The sequence below is a fragment of the Chenopodium album genome, chromosome 10 (genome assembly GCF_948465745.1).
Source record: "Chenopodium album chromosome 10, dcCheAlbu1.1, whole genome shotgun sequence".
Lineage (NCBI taxonomy): Eukaryota > Viridiplantae > Streptophyta > Magnoliopsida > Caryophyllales > Amaranthaceae > Chenopodium > Chenopodium album.
The window spans coordinates 15,553,235-15,570,897 of NC_137843.1; the positions used below are offsets into that span (position 1 = coordinate 15,553,235).

The 17,663-nt window shown below is 36.4% G+C and overlaps 2 protein-coding genes across 2 annotated transcripts; one reads left to right on the forward strand and one right to left on the reverse strand.

The window, feature by feature from the left end:
- The first annotated feature begins 2,312 nt into the window (after window positions 1–2,312).
- On the forward strand, window positions 2,313–3,732 carry LOC145563685 (putative carboxylesterase 6). Its single transcript, XM_081624118.1, has one exon. It carries the CDS (start codon window positions 2,369–2,371, stop codon window positions 3,422–3,424), a length of 1,056 nt encoding a protein of 351 aa, XP_081480244.1. The 5' UTR covers window positions 2,313–2,368; the 3' UTR covers window positions 3,425–3,732.
- Window positions 3,733–4,274: 542 nt separating this feature from the next.
- LOC145562296 (uncharacterized) lies at window positions 4,275–17,397 on the reverse strand. The gene is made up of 13 exons (XM_081622520.1): window positions 17,117–17,397; window positions 16,261–16,671; window positions 15,419–15,665; window positions 9,734–9,846; window positions 9,158–9,237; window positions 6,832–6,973; window positions 6,642–6,722; window positions 6,258–6,362; window positions 5,613–5,795; window positions 5,314–5,406; window positions 4,916–5,055; window positions 4,767–4,833; window positions 4,275–4,669 (listed from the first exon to the last, which is right to left on the reverse strand). Exons 2-13 carry the CDS (start codon window positions 16,651–16,653, stop codon window positions 4,550–4,552), a joined length of 1,764 nt encoding a protein of 587 aa, XP_081478646.1. The 5' UTR covers window positions 16,654–16,671; window positions 17,117–17,397; the 3' UTR covers window positions 4,275–4,549.
- Between the last annotated feature and the right edge of the window lie 266 nt (window positions 17,398–17,663).

Sequence of the window (17,663 nt, forward strand, 5' to 3'; positions counted from 1 at the left end):
TATGAAGATTTTTGGTGTGAAGACTCCTTTAACCCCCCCCCCCTATTCCCAAAGGTCCAAGCTTGCTTATTAGGGCTAAAACAGACTCTCATGATTCGAAACGTAAGAAAGAGTTATTAAGTCTTTTAAGACCTCTTTAAACTTACAAATAATTCAATATGTGCTTACTCTTACATGTTAGACTAAAATTTTCAAATAGTGCAATTCTCAAATGTAACATTTGAAGTATTAGAATGTACTCATGTTAATACACGGAATATGTATTTGCAAAAAAATAAAAATTAAAAAAAAAAAAAAAAAAAAAGTAGTTGGAGAAGTAAGTAGGGATGGATAATTTTTAAGGTGGTAAAATTATTTTAAATTTAATTGTTTAAGGCTAAGTAGAATTTGAGTACGTGTTTATTTATTCAATTTTGTTTTTGGTTTTTTTTTTTCAAATCATATATAGTTTTGTTGAAGCAACGTTTGATTATAATCAGAAGTCCACAAACACAATAAGATCTCTGGTGAAAAAAAAAACGGGTTTATTGGATACACGTATTACTGTTAATTTCTCGATTTCATAATGTTAGTCCCTCCGTTTTATAATGTTAATCTCATTTAGAATCTTTTAACTTTTAAGAATTAGAGGAAATCTTCTAAATTTCTCTTCATACTTCCTTCGTTTCTTTTTAGTTGACACGTTTCTTTAGTCACGTTTGCCAATGCACGATTTCAACCATTAATATTTTTAATTATCGATAAGTAAAAAGTTGTAAAAACTTGATATTTTGGAAATATATACCGTGACGAATTTAACAAGATCCCACATGATTATATTTTTCATTACGTATAAATCACAAAATATGGTCAAAGGAAAGTGTGTGAATAGTGCTAAAGTCAAAACGTGTCAACTAATAAAAAACGGATGTAGTATATAATAACAAACAGTCATATAAGATCTACTTTTATTCGTCTCAGTGACTACTTAATTAATATCTAATTTACATGATTTTTACAAGTACGAGATTAAACATATTTGCAATCAAAGATTTACATCGATATACGAAAATGAGACTAATATTATAGAACAGAGGGATTAACAGTAATACGTATATCCAATAAACTTTTATTTCCATAGAATAAACACGTTAAATAATCGACTTTTTTGCATATTATATTTCCTCCTAATCCTTAATGCAACTATGCAAGTAACAATGAAACATGACTCATGCGCTTTATTAATTAATTGTTAATTATCAAATCTCATACATCGTGATAGCACCTTTTTCAACTTCTTCTTCTTCCCCTTTTTTTTTTTTTTAAAAAAAAAAAAAATTTATTTTATTTTATTTTTGTAAATGTGTTCAGTATTTTTGTAAACTTACAAGCTATTGGAGTGATGCTTATCGTTGTTCTGAGTTTGTGACCCTACTCGAATATATAATAATTAATTCTTAAAAACGTGTGGCTGAAAACAAAGAAATCAGGAAATTAATGTATGATTGTCAATTTGTCATTGAGAGAATTTGTCGTTAAGAAAGATAGTTGTCATAATCAAATGTTGATTTCTATAGTCTAGGTTCACACTCACTCTAGTAGTTAACTGTAAAATTTTAAGATAATACAAAATGGTTTGGGCAATCTAATCAAGAAAGTGGAGAGTTCGGTTTGTTAACCAGATCGAAAGAGGTTTCATATTGAAATTAATTGGTGATATATAGTACGTATGAGTAACTCCTGTGGAAAGACAATCATAATTTTAAAAAATAATCATAAGACACACATTTACTCGAAAGAAAATTAGATTGTGACAGATCTAGTAAATTAATTTGATAATTTGCTACTCTGTAATATATTTGGTTTTTCTAAATCATAGGGACACCTTTCAAAATCCACATTTGACATACTATTAAGTTTAACTAGTTCTTACGGAGTAAATATTAATGAAGGTCAAATGTGTATTATTTAAAAAATTATATAATCATATGAATTATTAATGCTTTTCACGTTTTATACTAGTAACTGTAGAAAGTTGATAAAGACAGCAAGCGATGTATACGATAGGAACAAATTAAATAAGACTAATTATGCAATAAAAAAACAAGGAAGTATAAAGTGGAAAACATGTAAAAATGAACAAACCGAGTAAACCGACCCACCAATTAAGACGTTCCTAGAAACCTCATCACAAAATTTTGGTAATTGTTAGCTAAACATTTTACAGATGGCAGTCAATAAATGGATGATATTTAACTAACTCATCTAATATATAAATTGCTTATTCTTGACTTAGCTTATAATACATCTCCCCTACAAATATAAAGGTATATTTCACACCCTTTTTATTTCATTTCTTCAAACTACTACTAAACTTCTTTTAACAACCATGGTTGTGTCTAAACCTGAAAAGATGGTTGCCATGGCCTTAGATCACAACCTTAGTCTTGAAAACGGCACGAAACCCGAGGATGATCATCGAGGCTCGGTAATCGATGAAGTCGAAGGGCTAATCAAGTTGTATGAAAATGGTTATGTAGAGAGATCACTCAAAGTTATGCCTTGTGTTTCTCCTTTCTTGGCTCAAGATATTGAAGTCAACGCTCGAGATGTTTTTATTGATAAAGTCAACAATATTTGGGCACGTATATATGTTCCAAAATGTAACGATTATGAAAAATGTAACAAGTTTCCACTTATGATTTACTTTCATGGAGGTGGGTTTTGTGTTGGTTCAACAGCATGGAAATGTTATCACAACTTCCTTGGAAAATTATCATCTAAAACACGGTGTTTGATCGTGTCGCTAAATTACCGTTTAGCCCCTGAGGACCGTCTCCCAGCGGCCTATGAAGATGGAATGAAGGCCCTGATGTGGGTTAAACAACAAGCTACAATGAGTCAATTTAGTGAATTTTGGGCTAAATTTTGTGACTTTTCTAGCATATATTTGGGTGGGGATAGTGCTGGTGCAAATTTGGCATATAATGTGGCCTTAAAACTTGGTACATATGATATTAGGCCCCTAATTGTTAAGGGAATTATCTTAATACAACCATTTTTCGGAGGTGAAGAGAGGACTAAATCCGAGTTAATTAAGGTACAATCGCGTAAATCAAAATTGAGTCTAGCGGCATCTGATACGTATTGGCGATTAGCATTGCCCTTGGGGGCGGACCGAGACCATCCATGGTGCAATCCACTAGGGAATGGCACAAGAAAATTGGAGAATATGAGGGTTATAATATGTGTTGCTGAGAAAGATTTACTAAAAGATAGGAATTTGGAATTATGCTCAGTTTTGGCTAAGAACTTGGGCAACAAAGTAGAGCATCTAATTTCTGAAGGTGTGGGACATGCATTTCATGTTTTGGATGACTCTCAATTCTCAAAAAATCGTAAGAAGGAAATGGTTTCTCATATTGTGGACTTCATTAACAAATAGATACTTTAACTCAGCAATTATTTTTAGGAGCAGAATTTACATAAATTTAAGGGTAGCAAATTTTTTATTACAGTATTTATATTTTTCAGTTGTATTGTATAGAACTTTGTAGAGTTATTGAAATATAAACAACTATGCACACGATGTCCCTTAGACATCATGTTAGGCTACTATTTTATACACCAAATAAGCTTTGTAAAACTAATATTTGTACTATTTTATAGGCTACTACGGAGTATCTTATTTCTACATATACTCTATAATTTCCATGTACTAATGAATATCAATTCCTAGTTCAGTTCAATTGATTCCCAAGATTTCATAGTTTAGATCCAAACCACTTGTCAAATCTACCAAAATTTAGGTAATATGTAGTAAAGGATTGTCTAATTGAATCTAATTATGTTACAACATCTTTGAGTTTAACCCAATCAAGACTGAAAATAGGTAAAAAGGATGAGAAAGAAGTAGAAGAGAACTGTAAATCAGTTTAGTATTTCATTTGCCGATTTGTAACGAGATGCTAGTGAGGGACAAGTAGAAAGGTACAAGTTCTGGTTACTCTTATGATGCCATTGTTGCAAATAAGGTGAACGAAACATAACTGGATTGTAGAATGTTTGCTACTATTCAAGGAAGGGCAAATTTCCGTTAAGGTTACACGACATAAAAGATCATAATTTACAGGTACCCTTACAATCAATAACATCATGTAGGAACTACAAACTTTAAATAAATACTTGGTATTAATACATTATGGTACTATAATTGGAATTATGGAACTTTTTCACCAACATAAAACAGGGCCACCTTAATTGCGAAGATAGGCGCAGATAAAAGATCAGCAACATTCATGAACAAACCAGAGGCATGGTTTTCAACTAGGAGTATTATTAAATAATTTGTACAAAAAACAAAGAAAAAGAAGGCCAAAGAAACGGTACAATTAATAAGAGTGCACTCTGAGAGCTCTCTACGGTTATATAATACTTAGACACGCAACTAGCAGAACCTAAAACTCATGATTACAAGAAGATATGTTTCATCTGAATGCTATAGAAACTACAGCGCCTTTCTGCAGACTGAAGTATACCAACCTTAAGAACCTCATTCAGCTAGCTTGCCTTAACTAGACATCATCACATGATCAATGGATTGGAGCGCTTGGTTTGCAAAGAAACGAACATCAACATCAGGGTCCTCATTCAACTCAACTAAACAGGGCCGAATTGTTTTCTCTACCACCTGCATTAAAAGTACACCCTCATGTATAATCAGGTATGCAGCTCAGTAGGATAAGACTAAATGTTAAAGGTATGATGTATGAGGTGCATCTACTTACAGACTGATCAACAATTGGTACAAGGGATTGCAGCACCTTTGCTACATTGAACTTTATGTTGGGAACCCTAAACAATTATTACAAGAATTCGTCAGGAATCCAACACCTAAATAAATGTGAGAATATTTTACTACTGATGGAGTTATTACCTGTCTTTTGAGGCAGTAATCACAACTGGCAATAACTTTGTGCACGTAATTTCAGAACCCAAGACAGGAGCAAGTACAGAAACTGCATGCAAAATTGTCATCCGGTACAGATAGTGTGGATTACTCATCATCTCCAAAACCTGCCAGTTCAGATCAGATTGAAGAGCAAATCTCAGCAAAATGTGAAAAAATAATTTGAAAACATTGAAGAGCCATAGTATTTTTGAGGAATTGTTGAACATTCAAGATTTTTGAGTAATTGTTGAGGTACCAATGGGGATGAGGTTCAAGGACTGCACCAAACTGCCAGGTGCAAGGCGAGATAAACTCAGCCAGTACCAGTAGGCAATGGATAATTTTGGGGAGGAAATATGAGAATATTAACTCAAAAGCTGTACCTGTGGAACAATGTGCTGCATGGCCCAATCAGGACCAAATTCTTCTGCAAGGCGCTTCACATTATTAGCAGCAGCATCGCGAATAGAGTACACCTACAATGTGGGCCTTGTCCATTATCACTCAAATACTTGAGACCAAGCTAAATATACAATTTGTGAATAGCATGTTCAGATAAATAGGTGACTTGCTAATGATGTATTCGGTGGAATGTAGCGGATGAGAAAAACCTAAGTTTTGATTGAAAGATGAATGAAATCAGAAGAAAATTAGAGAACGGATCAGAAAACTTGAATCTAACCTTATCCTGCAACCATTGCATACATAGGGCGCCAAGTTTATCATCAAAAAAACCAACACCCAGTTGGCTTGCAAGTAATGGTATGTACTCTATAATTGCGAGCCGGACTCTCCAATGTCTATCTTCAGCAAGCTCCACAATGGCAGGCAAGAGGGATTGAGACAATAGATCAATGCCAATAACCTACAGAATAGCTTCAACATGATTAGAGGCAGTAAGAAAATTAAAGCAAATAGAGGGTAACATTTTCTACAAGCTAAACAAAATATAATACAAGGCCACTATATATTTGGGTGTCGTGTCATGTTGAGGGATCCTATACAACAGGGTGAACAGCCCTTAAGCTGGCATTGCAAGACATGTAAATCATGTTATTAAGCACATTCATCTTAATAACATGATTTACATGTCTTGGAATAAAATTCACTGGCAGTTTTTGGTTAATAACTTAATATTCCAAATAAATAGCATTGCAATCATGAACAGTCCTTAAGCTGGCATAAGTCAAGCCCTTAGGATATGTGCTGGTCAACCACCAGCACAGCCCACTACCAAATCTAGATTTGCCACATGTACATTCTAAAGGATATACAAACATAACAGGAAGTAAGGGAAAAAACAGCAAAAATACACTGTTAAACAGACCTGATTTACTTGATCGAGCTTGCTGATTATATTTAGACGAACATCTGGGAATTCATCCTTCAAGAGGGAAAGAAAGATTGGAAGAAGTTGCTCAATTGTAGCATCCTGCAATACCACCAACTCAATTCCATTCAGAAAGTGGTAAAATTTTCAAGCACACCAACTTTAGAATCATACAGAAAATTTCTCTAATTCATATAACTGGAATTTCATAATGAAAAATAAAACAATCAAAGAGAGAAAATTGCATGGAATATTGACTTATTGAGTACTAAATAAAAGAGTACTCAAATGAAACAAAGCAGCAGAATCCTTTAGTCTTCCATCATAACTGGAAGATAAATTCAGTAAGCAGAGTAGCAGGCTAATCCCTTATATTTTTACCTTTCCTAAAACAGGGGCCATTCCCATGATCACAGATGCCAAAGCAGAGCGAACATGCTGAGAAGAATCAGATGACAAGTCCTGTACAATACCATAAAAAAATTTTTTAAAAAAGCATACCTACCATTACTAAAAATGTTCACAAATAACAAAAGTTTACATATAAAAATAATTTAATATAGTCATATACCTTAACACAAGGCAGAATATGTTGGATTGCAAGCTCAGGACTCAAAATCCGACAAAACTTAGTTACTTTACCAGCAGCTGCAATACGTACTTCAGCTTCATTATCTCTAAGTAGTCGCACATATGCAGGAACTAGATCCGTCCTAAAACAAATGTAGGTGAAGGATTTATGTTAATTAAAGCTATGAGGGGTCCAGAATCAACATGTTACAGATTAGATAAATAAACACATGGAACGTAGGAAAAAAATGTATAGACACACAATGTTCAAGCCAAAAAAAGGAATAAAGGAGACAAAATTAATATAGCTCAATAATTGTAAATAGAAGCAAAGCAGATGACTCCCAATATACACAAGCCCCTTATATCACATCAAATACCCAAGACAATGGCAGAAGTATACTAGCACCAAATGTGACCACTCTCCAAAATCTAACAAGCCATTCTCAAGCCAAAGATCACCGACACAAAGCCTGCTAATCACCCATTGATAACTAAAGATGGTGAACTTCAGCCACTTAAATCTTACAGAAGAGTATCCTGATGAAACTGAGCCTTCCTAGGAATCCAGCTTTCTTGTGATCCTCAATAGATACGGTAGATCATTGTAGCTCCTTCATCCTTGAAAGAGCATTGAATTAATCCACACAATATGCCTTCTTAATTCTAACAAAACAGCAATTCTTATTTTCTAGCTTAAAGCCAGATCAGCAATCCCCCAAAAAGCTAACAAAAGTTATCAATCTTTCACAGGACCAATATTATTACTATCTGTGTGCAAATAATTTCAAGCCAACTAATTTACTCAACCGTCTGCCATTGATATTTGAGAAATGTAGAGATCCCAAAAGACATTCAGAAACACAGAATCACCAATAAATAGCTCCTCCTAAAATCTAATAACAAAAACCAGCATAGTAAGACAACAATATACAAAAAACTGATGTAAGTACTTCCTATGTTCCATAATGATCTTCACTCTTTCCCTTTCATGGCATTCCATAAAGTCATAAACCTCATTCTCTAAGTATCACATTCGCTCTCCTATTTAGAAAGCAAAGAACACTCACTCCTTCCATTGGCTTCTATAGCCACAATAAATATAAAGGTCATTATTATACAAAGGGAGTACCATACAACCCATATGTTCTAGGCTCCTTAGTACTCGCTTTGAAAGGATAGTGCATATAAATACTTCAAAGCAAAACCCTAATGATAAGCTCCTTTCATTTCATAGAATCTGTCTAGTTAACCTTTTTTCTACATCAATCACTAAAAACATCAATCATCTATTAAATCTCAACTGATACTTTTTGTCAATTATAAATGCCAATAACTACTAACCCCTTGGTATGTGCGCATACCCTTGAAAGTATCAATCATATCAGTCACGTCAGGTAAATTCAGGTTTGGTAAATGTCAGTTTACGGGTCACTTTAGAGTCGAACAAATTTTCATTATATTCATATATTGATTAAAATACTGGGTTTAAGACCCTCCATAATCTGGTCAGGTTCTGATAAGAGTAAAACTACTTCAGACTCACTCAAAGATTACTGATTTGGAACAGAGGGAGTAAAAAATAAGTACCACCATGAGGTTATGGTCACAATTTTGATAAAAAAAATGTAACACGAATTAATATAACCAATACACTGAATGATTAGCGATTAAAGATCCCAAGTTCAAAAGGCCAGCTCATTTGAATAGGTCGTAAGAGAAGTTGGGGACACCACCCAATCCCCAAAGGTAGGATACATGAAATGACTTGCATGGAAAAGCTTATAGGATTAGATATACCAAAAAATTACCAGAAATAATTGATAATGCAGCTTCCTCTTAACTAGACCAAAACCAACTGGGAATTACTATCCAAATACGATTTGTTAAGGATGTTGACCCATCCTAGAACTCAAATTTTCACAAACAACCCTCATATTCTTAGAGCATCAGATAATAGGGTTCGACTGCAAACAAGTCTTGTCGCTAATGAAACACAACAAAAACATACAGACACATCTAGGTGGGCCTAATTCCTATAAAAAAAATTTACCAATATGATTCCAATCAAAGCCATAATCCTGGTGAAGGCATTACTAGTAAAGTAATGCAGTTCATAAATAAATTTGGAAGAAGCAAAGATCAAAGAGGTAACAAACACCCCATAGGTCAACGTACCACTGTCTTTCAATAACCCAAGAAAAGCAATATAATACAGAGGTCAAGAGCCATAACCAACAAAGCATACTCTTCCAATTCTATACAAGATGCTTTCTGAAATAGAGATTTCAAGAAAACTAATAGAGCAGTTAAGATCCAATAATCACCTTGTCGGCTCAGGGCCAACAGCTTCGCAAAGTTCATACAGTTGATTAGCAACCATGTACCGCACACGCCAAGACTTATCCTGCTCCAGCACCATAAAACAGAATAAGGTTACCAATAGAAAAGCTAGATTTTCCAAAACTGCTTCCCAAGCATAATCCATACACTAACTCGCATGCTCTTCATTCAACTAGATAACAAAGTCTGAAAAGCAAGAATATTTTCGAAGTACACAAGAAATCTACCTTAAAAACAGCATTCCACAGTCTGAAACAATTACATTCAAGTATGTATTTCAATATAAAATACACAAATACTCCAAAACCTCTTAAACAATTTATTGAAATATTCGGATAAAAGAAATACTGCACATGCACAATCATGAATAATAGTATGTTCCACTGCACCTTCTCCGTAAAGGAAATAATGGGCAACAAAAGAAACAACTCAGTAGAAGTAACAGCCACTTACCCACAATTGAGATTTGAGACCGTGATCAAACCACAGTTGAATAATATTGCTAGTGGAACATTGGAATACATAGTCATACAGAACAATAAATTAAAGAAGTAAATTACCTGAGAGAAATTAACTATAACAGGAAGTATATGTGCAACACAGTCCTGTGGCTCCAACAACTTCCCAAGTGCAGCACAACCCTCAACAGCTAACAAGCGCACAGAGTCCTGATCTATAGTGAAGAAAATTCAAATAAGCACTCATAACGGTAAAGAATGGATGTTTTGAATACAGAAAAGGACGAAAAAAGATTTGCAGAATGCAAAAGATGCGAGTTTAGTCTCCTAATTACCAATTCTAACATGTTTTCAACCTTTATCTGCCAAGATGACCTCAAACTTTTAGCAATTGGGGATTTCAGTAACACAAGCCAGACACGAGGCAAGTAGCCACCCTAAAATTACCCCTATTCTACATTCTATTCAAGCTAGTAACAGAATTTCACTCCAATATCCCTACAAGGAAGACTTCCAAGATGCAGCAAAGTCAAATTCTTCATCCACTGTCATTGATATAAGTTATAACACTATCAAGTAGTTAAAATAGTGATAGTAATGAGGATGTAAAAAGCCATAGTTCTAACCAGAGTAGGGAAGTGAAGTGGAATTATGTATATCAATCAATCAATCAATCAAAGCCTTAATCCCAAAAGTGGGGTCGGCTAACATGAACCAAATTTGATTATTCCGTGTAGTCATCAACATAAATCTTTCTCCTCCATCCCTTACGATCCAAAACTTCATCCTCACGTAAATCCATGCACTTCATATCCTTCCTCACTCCTTCCAACCAAGTCATCTTTGGTCTCCCTCTTCCTCGTTTAATCCCTCCATGGTCCCACTCTTCCACTCTTCGCACCGGTGCACCCTCGGGTCTCCGTCTTACATGTCCAAACCAACGCAGCCGATTTTCCCTTAATTTATCTACAATGCCCGCCACACCTACTTTCTTGCGAATAACCTCATTTCTGATTCTATCTCTTAAAGTGTTTCCACACATCCACCTTAACATGCGCATTTCCGTAACCTCCATCTTTTTAATATGCTCTTTCTTAGAAGCCCAACATTCTGTACCATAGAGCAACACTGGTCTTATGGCAGTCCTGTAGAATTTTCCCTTCAACTTTAAGGGAATGCTGCGGTCGCATAACACTCCCGTGGCCGCTCTCCATTTAAGCCACCCTGACTTAATCCTGTGGGTCACGTCTTGATCAATGTCACCATTCTTCTGGATGATCGACCCTAGGTACTTAAAACATTCACTCATGGTCAAATCCTTTCCATCCAAACTCACCACTTCATTGCTTGTCCCCCTCTGAGTGCCAAAACGACATACCAAATATTCAGTCTTACTCCGACTTAGCTTAAACCCTCTAGATTCCAACCTTTGCCTCCATTGCTCCAACTTGACATTAACCCCATCCTTAGTCTCATCCACCAAAACGATATCATCTGCGAACAGCATACACCATGGAACCTCATCTTGAATTGGTCTAGTTAATTCATCTAGAACCGTTGCAAAAAGAAAAGGGCTTAATGCAGACCCTTGATGCAATCCGATTGTAATAGGGAAATCTTTTGTCAACCCTCCGCATGTCCTCACATTTGTTGACACATCCCGATACATATCCTTAACTAGGTCTACATACCTTCGTGGGATACCTTTCTTCAACATTGCCCACCAAAGTATCTCTCTTGGCACCTTGTCATATGCCTTCTCTAAATCAATAAAGACCATATGAAGATCTTTCTTCTTTACCCTATAAAACTCCATCATTTGTCTTATCAAATGGATTGCCTCCATAGTAGATCTCCCAGGCATAAAACCAAATTGGTTATCTGAAATGCTTGTGCATGCCCTCAACCTTTGTTCAATCACCCTTTCCCACAACTTCATAGTATGGCTCATAAGCTTAATTCCTCGATAGTTAGAACAATCTTGAGCGTCTCCTTTGTTTTTATAAACCGGGACCAAGGTGCTCTTCCTCCAATCTTGTGGGATCCTTGTAGCCGTCCATATCTTGTTGAAAAGGTTTGTTAACCAATCAATACCAATCTTACCCAAACACCTCCACACCTCTATCGGTACCCCATCAGGGCCAACCGCCTTCTTAGGTTTCATCTTCCTCAGTGCAATCTCCACCTCTACTCTCCTAATCCTTCGCACATACTCCATGTTGATTTCTTCATCACTCATAGAGGTATCTCCTATCACAACTCCATTACTTCCATTAAACAATTCATCGAAGTACCCCTTCCACCTATCCTTGATGTCCTCCTCTTGCACTAGGACCATTTGGTTCTTATCTTTGACACACTTCACCATGCCAATATCCTTCCTTGCCTCTTGTCTTCTCTTTGCCATCTTATAAATGATCCTTTCTCCCTCCTTGGAATCAAGCTTTTCATAAACCTCCTGATATGCCTTTTCTTTTGCTTGGCGAACAGCTGCCTTTGCCTTACTCTTAGCCTCCTTATACGCTGCAAAGGTTTCATCACTCCTACATTTTCCTAAGGCTTGATAGCATTCCCTTTTTTGCTTAATTACTGCTTTCACCTCTTCATTCCACCACGAAGTATCTCTCTGTACCGAAGTTCTTCCCCTTACTTCCCCTAAGACCTCTTTGGCCACTCTTAGGAAACAGTTCTTCATTCGTAACCAGGTCATGTCCGGATCCACCTCTCCATCCCAATCCGCTTCTTCAATTACCTTTTCTGTAAAAACCTTAGCTTTTGCATCCCTTAGGGTCCACCATCTTATCCTTGGTTCTTCTTGTCTAACTTTTTTCTTCGCCTTCTCTTTCAGACGAATAGTCATTACCAATAGCCGGTGTTGGGTGACCACACTCTCCCCTGGGATAACCTTACAGTTTATGCAACTTTGTCTATCTATGCTCCTTGTGAGCAGGAAGTCTATTTGAGTTGCATTTGCTCCATTCCGAAAAGTTATCAAGTGTGAATCCCTCTTCTTAAACCAAGTATTAGCCAAAATTAAATCATATGATTGGGCAAAATCCATAATAGCTTCACCACCGGCGTCCCTCTGCCCATACCCAAAGCCTCCATGGACACTCTCATAGCCATCTCGGCTCGCCCCAACGTGCCCATTTAGATCCCCTCCAATATATAACTTCTCTGAGTGGTGGACACCCTGCACCACCTCGTCTAGGTCCTCCCAAAATTGTCGTTTCTCTTCTGCATCTAAACCCACTTGGGGAGCATAAGCACTGATAACATTCACAATCTCCTTGCCACATAGCAACTTCAGCCTTATCAACCTATCGTTCTTCCGATAGACCTCGATCACCTCTTTTGCCAACCTCTCATCGAGAACCACACCAACTCCGTTCCTAGCTCCACCATTCCTTGTTCTGTGGCTCGTTTCTTGCCCAACATACCATACCTTATACCCCAAAACCAAGCCTCGAGCTCCTTCTCCTGTCCATCTTGTCTCTTGGAGGCACATGATGTTCACGCGTCGTCTTTTCATTACTTCTACCAATTCTGCTGATTTTCCCGTAAGAGACCCCACATTCCAAGAACCAATCCGCAAACTAAATTCTTTTCTCCCACGCTCCCTCCTGATCCCAACTCCAAGTCCTTGATTATTTGACACCACAATTGGGCAATATGGCGCGTCGCTTCTGGGCGACGACCTAGCAACCCTTACATACTTATCACTGCACCCGGGTCTGGGAAGTGCAGCGCGTCGCTCAGTAGGGAACGCCCCAATGGCACGCCCTTGCTCATTTGACACCACACTCGGGCAATGTGGCGCGTCGCTTCTGGGCGACGACCTAGCAACCCTTGCATACTTATCACTACACCCGGGTCTAGGAAGTGCAGCGCGTCGCTGAGTAGGGAACGCCCCCACGAAAATATCTGTTTGGCTCATGTCATGGGATGTGACGAAGTTTTATACTGGCTGTCACTGGCCTACCGTAACCCTCCTCCTTTATCCAGGCTTGGGACTGGCAGCGGGAAACCCACTGGCGGAGTTAGTGGAATTATGTATAAAACTGTACAATTTTGAGTGTCTGTAATTTGAGTAGTATGATTCTCTACCCTTAGTGGTGCACCTGTTAAAAAGATTTTCGTCTTATCTATTCCAAAATTATTTATGTATCTAGGAATTGTAGGCTCTATATCATCAAAGTAGCAGACCGACATAGTAATTTGTCTAATACTAACCCTTTTGGATCATTTAATGAAAATGCATTAGCACCAAGCTACTATCATTTGATTAGTTCTATCCAACATCTATCCAGCATATCAACTCCTAGATACACAAGGCATGTCTGCATGTAGCATAAAAATTTGAACTTGGTTTCATAATCCTCAACCCTAACATTCTTCTCCATCTATGAACCATATTATGCACCCTAGGGCTGTGCCCAAAAGACATATGTAATCAAAATTGACGTTCTTTCACACTAAGGGGACGTTTTGTATGAATATTGGAAATGGAGTGGAAAAGAAACATATAAGAGAGAAGAAAGGAATTATTAAACTCTTACCTTTTTATTTGTTTGTTTAATCATGGAAAGGGCCAAAGGGGTCACTAAAATCTGACTCCCTTTCTTTTTGTTTGAGGAGGGTAAGGGTAATGGTACCCTACAGGTTTTAGAGAGGTAAAATATAGGTGGAAACCATTACCCCTAGGTAACTGTAATTGTTACTCAAACCTTCTAACCAAACACTTGATAACGGTAATGGTTTAATTGAATCCGTTTCCAATCCAAAAAACACTCTTACCAAACATGCTTATAGATAAGCTTGCAATGGGAAATTTTTATTCTTTGGCTTTTCAAATATCCTTACAGATTGACAGCAAACAAACTAATTAAAAGATTAAGCCCCTCAAAGAATCTGAGTCTATATTTCTAATTGGGTTATATTGTAGAGGTGATGCACGAGCTTAATCTCACACTTTGATTTGGTCTTAACAATATATCTATCCTCATCCTCAACACAAATCAAGAGTCTCCTCCATACAAAATGTTCTACAATAATCACCCACTCCAGCTCTTGCACTTCCTCCCTCCCTCTCAAAATTCCTATATACTATTATCATCATCAAAATGATTGGTAATTTCATTGAATTGTTTATTGTAAAGTGAAGTTAGTCGAATGTTATTTAATTCATAGAAATAGTGCATTGGTCATTGTAAAGTGAAGTTAGTGAAATGTTTGAATGAGGGGTGGGGATTATTTTAATATAAACCTTAAAAGTGGTTGGCCATTGTGTAAGATAGAAAAACAATTAAATATTAGTGGGTCATTATTTTTAGTAATGTGTCAATTATTTAAGAATGGAGGGAGTATTACCGTATTATTGCACATATACTAGCTACACATACAATTTTATATCAAGGTACAACCACATAACATATTTATTGAAATTGTAGATTGGTTCAGCATTACATAGCTCACCTCAGTAATTTGCTAATAATTGCCTATGGTCTACCTTGCTTTCACACATATCCATGGCTATCTATTACTAAATCAACTAAAGTAGCTTTAAAATTTGATTAAACAATTCTCAATTCAGCTAGAGTCTTCAAAAGAGAAAATTAAAAAATAAAAAGAAAAGAAAAAAGATGTAAGGAGACAGGGGAGTCAACAAATCAGTGTTATGCGACAAACAGTTCCCTCATTTCAAAATTAAAAGAATCTGAACAGATTCTTGTGTTGGGATTATTACAAAAAGATCAACGAAGAGGGAAACAAGTGAGAATCACTAACCATCTTGCGTTAGATCCTCAAACATTGCCATAACATCAGTCTTCAGATGAGTGGGTTCTACAGTTGCGGCAAACTTCCCCAGATTCGTGGCAGCAGATCTTCTCACCATTGGCATGTCATCTTGACATAACTGGTTGAATATTGACCTTAACTCAGTCTTCAACACATCAGGGGCACTTGGATAAGCAATGTGAAAAAGTCCGCAAGCAGATACTCGGGCTGTAAACCATTCTCCTGCTGCCAATCTCTGTAAGTGGAAATGTTTAAATTGTGAGTTTTCAAAGAGATACAACAGCACATGGCCATGCTTTACACTACAGCATCACAATTGATCAATAAGGAAAGCAACTGTGTGCATGGCATGATATATTAAAAGAGAAGAAAAATATTTAACAGCAATCACAGATACATCAGCTCAAAGCAAAGAGTCAAGATGCACTTTCATTTCTTTTTCAAAGTACTTCAATTCAGCATGATGGGGGTACTTTACTTTCCCTTCCAGAAAGAAAAAAGGACAACACATTCTACGAGCTCATATAATTATTCCCATTAAGGTTGAAATTTGGCCTTGATCAGGGATTCAGGGTGAAGTAGACTAATAAACATTGGACAGTTATACCTATGAGATATAAAACTAAAGAAATAGACACTGAGGAGCAAACACTAACTAGCACGGTACCAAACCCCACATTCAATGAAATGCCTAATCCAATTCCAACACAAAGTTCTGAGAGATTCGATCTAATAATGTAAGATTCCATAACAAATAGCTTCGATTTTCAATCAATACAAAAAAAGCACCAATCATGTAATAAAATACACTTATAATAAAGGAAATGTACCTTCACTAAAGGAATGAAATAATCAACCAAATCACTTTCCCTCATCTGGGATCCAATTCTACTCAACGACTCGACAGCTTTGTCCCTCACACAAGTCTCCTCTACCGTGCAAAGCGTTTCCAAGGGCGGAAGTAAAACGTGGGCATGCTCGACACCACCAACATACGGTATAAATACACCCAATTCCTCCGCCATTGCCAGAAGAACCTCATCATCATCATCATTATTCTCACTCAAGAACGGAATCAACTCTTTCCGGGTTCGCTCCTCTCCAAGGGCACGAGCAATTGTAGACAGCCTCCGGATAGAATTTAATCGTAGCTGTATATCATCATTTTTCAACTCATCTATCAAAACAGCAATTGGATACAATGGCTCATCCATTGTAGACATTCTATCACAGAGATTCTCCTGCATCCCAAAAAAAAAAAAAAAAATCCCATCAGAACTGACAATAAATCAAAATTAAACTTCAAAAATCACAAGAAATATAATATCTCAAACATCTGATGAACATAAGTCCCATAATTTTCCCCAAAATACCAATCAAAAAGAAAAATTAAAATGTGCGGCAGAAAATTCTAAAGCCCAAAAGGCGAAAACAATACTGAGATTCAATCATTCATATTTCAAATTTTCAATTCATGAAATAATAAAAACAACACAAAAACAATGAGCTAAAAAAATTTACAATCGGAAAATGGGATCTAACGAAAACCCTAGAATTCAACTTCACCACCTTCGAAATTCGTGCTAAATCCAGCTAAAATAGGGAGAATTGCATGAAATCAAAGATAAAGAAGCTCAAAAACATATGAATCTCAAATCATATCTAACATTTGCAAGCAAATTATACCTCGAAATCGAAAAATCGACGAAAGAAAAAAGTGGGAAAGGAAAAATGAAGGGATTTTTATATAAATCTGAATTAATTTTGTTGGAGATAAAAATAACAAATTGGATAATAAGAAAATAAAAAAGGGAGGAGAGAGAAAGAAGTTGGAAAAGGTGATTCCCGCCGGCTAAGGCTGTGATTCCAAGGCGCGATCTTGCGTTTGTGCTCCCTAACTTCGATGTTTAGAGATCGAGGGAAACTGCTGAAATCAATTTACCAACGCACATTTTTCATTTTTCTCTCTTTTTCAATTTTCTTTTTTTCTTTTATTTTTATCCCTTCTTTACCATTTCTCTTTTAAAAAATTCATTCCATGTAGTATGCGGCTGGTCACATCGCATTCCCGCTTGTAAAAGAACCAAGTAATATTTATAACATTGACCAAATTTACTTTCATCTAGCTAAATCCACCCACGGTGGAATATATATTGTTATTCCATATTCTCATATTTTCCATGTTTCATACTACACTTATTTACCCTAACTAGCTATTGGACCCGTTCTACGC

What these genes read in the sequence shown, in the direction of transcription:
- LOC145563685 (XM_081624118.1), top strand. Translation starts at nt 2,369, where the DNA reads ATGGTTGTGTCTAAACCTGAAAAGATGGTTGCCATGGCCTTAGATCAC.
- LOC145562296 (XM_081622520.1), bottom strand. Translation starts at nt 16,653, where the DNA reads ATGTCTACAATGGATGAGCCATTGTATCCAATTGCTGTTTTGATAGAT. An exon ending in ATATTCTGCCTTGTGTTAAG is followed by an intron (nt 6,723 to 6,831) that starts GTATATGACTAT and finishes GGTATTGTACAG; the next exon opens with GACTTGTCATCTGATTCTTC. An exon ending in AGCTCGATCAAGTAAATCAG is followed by an intron (nt 5,796 to 6,257) that starts GTCTGTTTAACA and finishes GCTATTCTGTAG; the next exon opens with GTTATTGGCATTGATCTATT.